Source organism: Cibotium barometz, chromosome 11, assembly GCF_041138505.1.
Source record: "Cibotium barometz isolate CiBa-2024 chromosome 11, ASM4113850v1, whole genome shotgun sequence".
NCBI lineage: Eukaryota > Viridiplantae > Streptophyta > Polypodiopsida > Cyatheales > Cibotiaceae > Cibotium > Cibotium barometz.
This window is the reverse complement of record NC_141056.1, coordinates 50,722,982-50,725,730: the sequence shown is the minus strand read 5'-3', so window position 1 is coordinate 50,725,730 and position 2,749 is coordinate 50,722,982. Positions and strand designations below refer to the sequence as shown.

Sequence of the window (2,749 nt, the reverse complement as noted above, 5' to 3'; positions counted from 1 at the left end):
TTCTTATAAATAACCGGATGTAACCTTTCCTTTTAAGCAATTCCTACAATCATTTTGGTATGAATAGGAGATTCATGGTATTCCTTTTTTAACCAAAAAGACAAAAATAGCGTGAGCAAGCCCTTCTGTAATAGAGCTCATTTTTTAGGTTTATAAAACTATTATCAAAGCTTTACCCTCTTAATTGAGCTTGAAACATGACTATACTTGTAGGAAAGACAAGGCTTGAACGTCATGCTTGAGCTCCCAACATTGACTTTCGATATAGTAGGAGAAACAAGGCTGTAACTTCTTGCTTGAGCTTTTATCCTCTTACTTGAGCTCCAAACATTGTCTTTAAATGTAATAGGAAAAGCAAGGCTGTAGCTTCTCTCACTCTATATGGATGCACCCAAGGCTTCTCAGTTCTGTGTACATGAATGAAAAATGGCTTGAAAATCCAAAAGGAATCTAAAACAATGCCAATTCTTATAAACCCAGATGTAAGCTCTCTCTCACACGCACAGCTTGAAGTAGCACCTTTCAGAGATTGAACAAACTCTCTGCAATTTCTATAATTGAGGAGTAGGTTCCTGCCAAGCAAGCAGTTAAACCAATCGCTATGAGAAAAAAAATCAACGTCGTCTCCCAAAGAGAGACCCTGCTGGAAAACAGCTTCAAATAGCAGATGCATGGGATTGTAATTGCCACTGTGGTGCTTAGGAAGGACCCAACTAACGCCATCAGGTAGGCAAAAAAGGGCACAGTAAGAGCAACCAGAACAGTGCTTGCCACCAATAGGGTCCGAATGATCATCCCCCACATGGCAAAACTCTGTCTTTTCCATCTGTCAGGTAGTAACTCCTCAAGAGCGGCCGCTAGTGGTGTGACAGTTAACGCATACTTGGCAAATGGGTTGACGAGTGTCACAAAAATGGCAACCTTTGTTGCAATTTTCCCCTTTGACAAGTTCAATGTCACTTGAGACTTGATGCCGTCTCCAAACATCAAAAAGCCAAGCACTGCCATGCCTCCATATATCAGTGTACATAGCACAAAGCACACAATCAAGACCTGCCAAAAAAGGAACCCATCATCTTCATCTTGATTAGTTTAAACCTTGTTGCTCACATGACCAAAAGAGAATTTCCATTAAGCCTGAAATCTATCAAGATTCATGGATTGAGTGGGCACTTACATGAGAGAATTTGGTCTTGTCCCTCATCGAGCAGTAGATGTTCGGAAACACTGCATGGCCACAATAGCAGAATGCATAGAGCCCGACAGCAATTGGGAAGCCTTGTACATTGAGCACATGACCTTGATGTGTGAAGCCTACATCAAAGATGCCCACCCAGGCTACAGTCACGAGCAGAGTAATGCACGCGACCACTCCTCCAGCTGATATATAAGATATCAAACTAAGGTTGCGCAACCAGACTGTCGGTAACATCACCACAGCTGAAAGGATCAGGAAGGATTGCTCAGAAGTTAACTGAAGTAATCCAAAATTGATACCTTCCCAAGGAAGAAGCTGTGTGAGATTATCACCCTCCAGGATTAGGAACTCAATGGCGACCGCAAAAAGCTCAAAATACAACAGGCCCGAAATGAAAATTCGCCCAATTTTTCCAAATGCGGCCTGCCCCACGTCAGGATACCCTAGAATCTGTGGGTCTAGATCTAGGCACCGGCGCAGGAGGACCCCTGTGTAGCAGCAGACAGCTGCAAAGATGAGGAGGAAGCTTAATCCAATCCATCCGCCTTGTGAAACAGCATAGGGCATCGATAGAATACCGACCCCTGCAGAGAAGGATAAAACCAAACCACAAAAAGGTGTCAAAACACAACTTTGTTCACACCCCACACGTGCGCCACATGCCTAGCGCAGGCGCACACATGCACCCGCCCGCATACATCATATGCACAACAGGCACACACATGCTACACACACATGAACGTTTACATCTTTGCAGTTTTAGGATATAAAATCAGTTAAATAGTGCAATAAGTATTTCAAGAGCAGTAGCTTACCTGCCAGAATGTTCATTCCATTCAGAATGGCCTGGAAGAAAGAGCTCTGAGCTGGTTTCAAACCATGACCCATATGTTCAGCACCATTCTGAGCTACTTTTTGTGAAAAGTCCACATCGGATGGTTCAAGGTTATCTTCACTTTCCTTGACTTTCTGGTATGCATCACTAAGAAGGGGTTCTTTGCCATCATCAAGTTTGTCGTCGTCTTCGTATGTTGTAAGCACGGAGCTCAGTACTGGACATTGTTCTGCAGATGTACTAAAAGGGCTTCTGGCTACTACTGGAGGAGACCGGGAGTAGAAACCCATGGACCTTTCATAGCTTTGCGGCCAGTATGGCTTTTTAAGGGACGAAGAGAATGTCAAGTCCATTTGCTGGTCTCCAGATCTTGAAGAATTCTCAAGTTCGCAGGGTCCCCTGACGTCAAAACTTGCCTCCTCCTCGTTGGAACCTGGGCACCGTCCCATTCTTCAAACGCGTGAAGACCTTATGTTGAAGAATATGGCTGAAATTACCAGTACAGGGCTTAGGTTAGCAGAATGTCAAGGGCATATATAAGTTGTGATGAAAATGAGGATGAAGCATACCACCAACGAGAAGCACACTCGAATTCCGTGCATGCCAGTTATAGACTCATAGACAATGATGCAAACAATGTGTTTGGAAAGATGATACGGATTACCTATACAGTGATCAGAAGCAACCCAACATGTACATGGATGGTGATGCCTACA

At 43.8% G+C, this 2,749-nt stretch overlaps 1 protein-coding gene across 5 annotated transcripts in view; it reads right to left on the bottom strand.

Moving 5' to 3' along the window:
• Nucleotides 1-241: 241 nt before the first annotated feature.
• Nucleotides 242-2,749, bottom strand: part of LOC147634297 (amino acid transporter AVT1I-like) — a 3,745-nt gene continuing 1,237 nt past the window's right edge. For all 5 annotated transcript variants that reach the window (XM_086805431.1, XM_086805433.1, XM_086805432.1 and 2 more), the window contains 3 exons: nt 2,014-2,520; nt 1,178-1,782; nt 242-1,053 (listed from right to left, as the gene is read on the bottom strand). In XM_086805431.1, the coding sequence (XP_086661557.1) occupies nt 523-1,053; nt 1,178-1,782; nt 2,014-2,482 (1,605 nt within the window). In that variant the 5' untranslated portion in view covers nt 2,483-2,520 and the 3' untranslated portion in view covers nt 242-522. The remainder of the gene's footprint in view (nt 1,054-1,177; nt 1,783-2,013; nt 2,521-2,749) is intronic.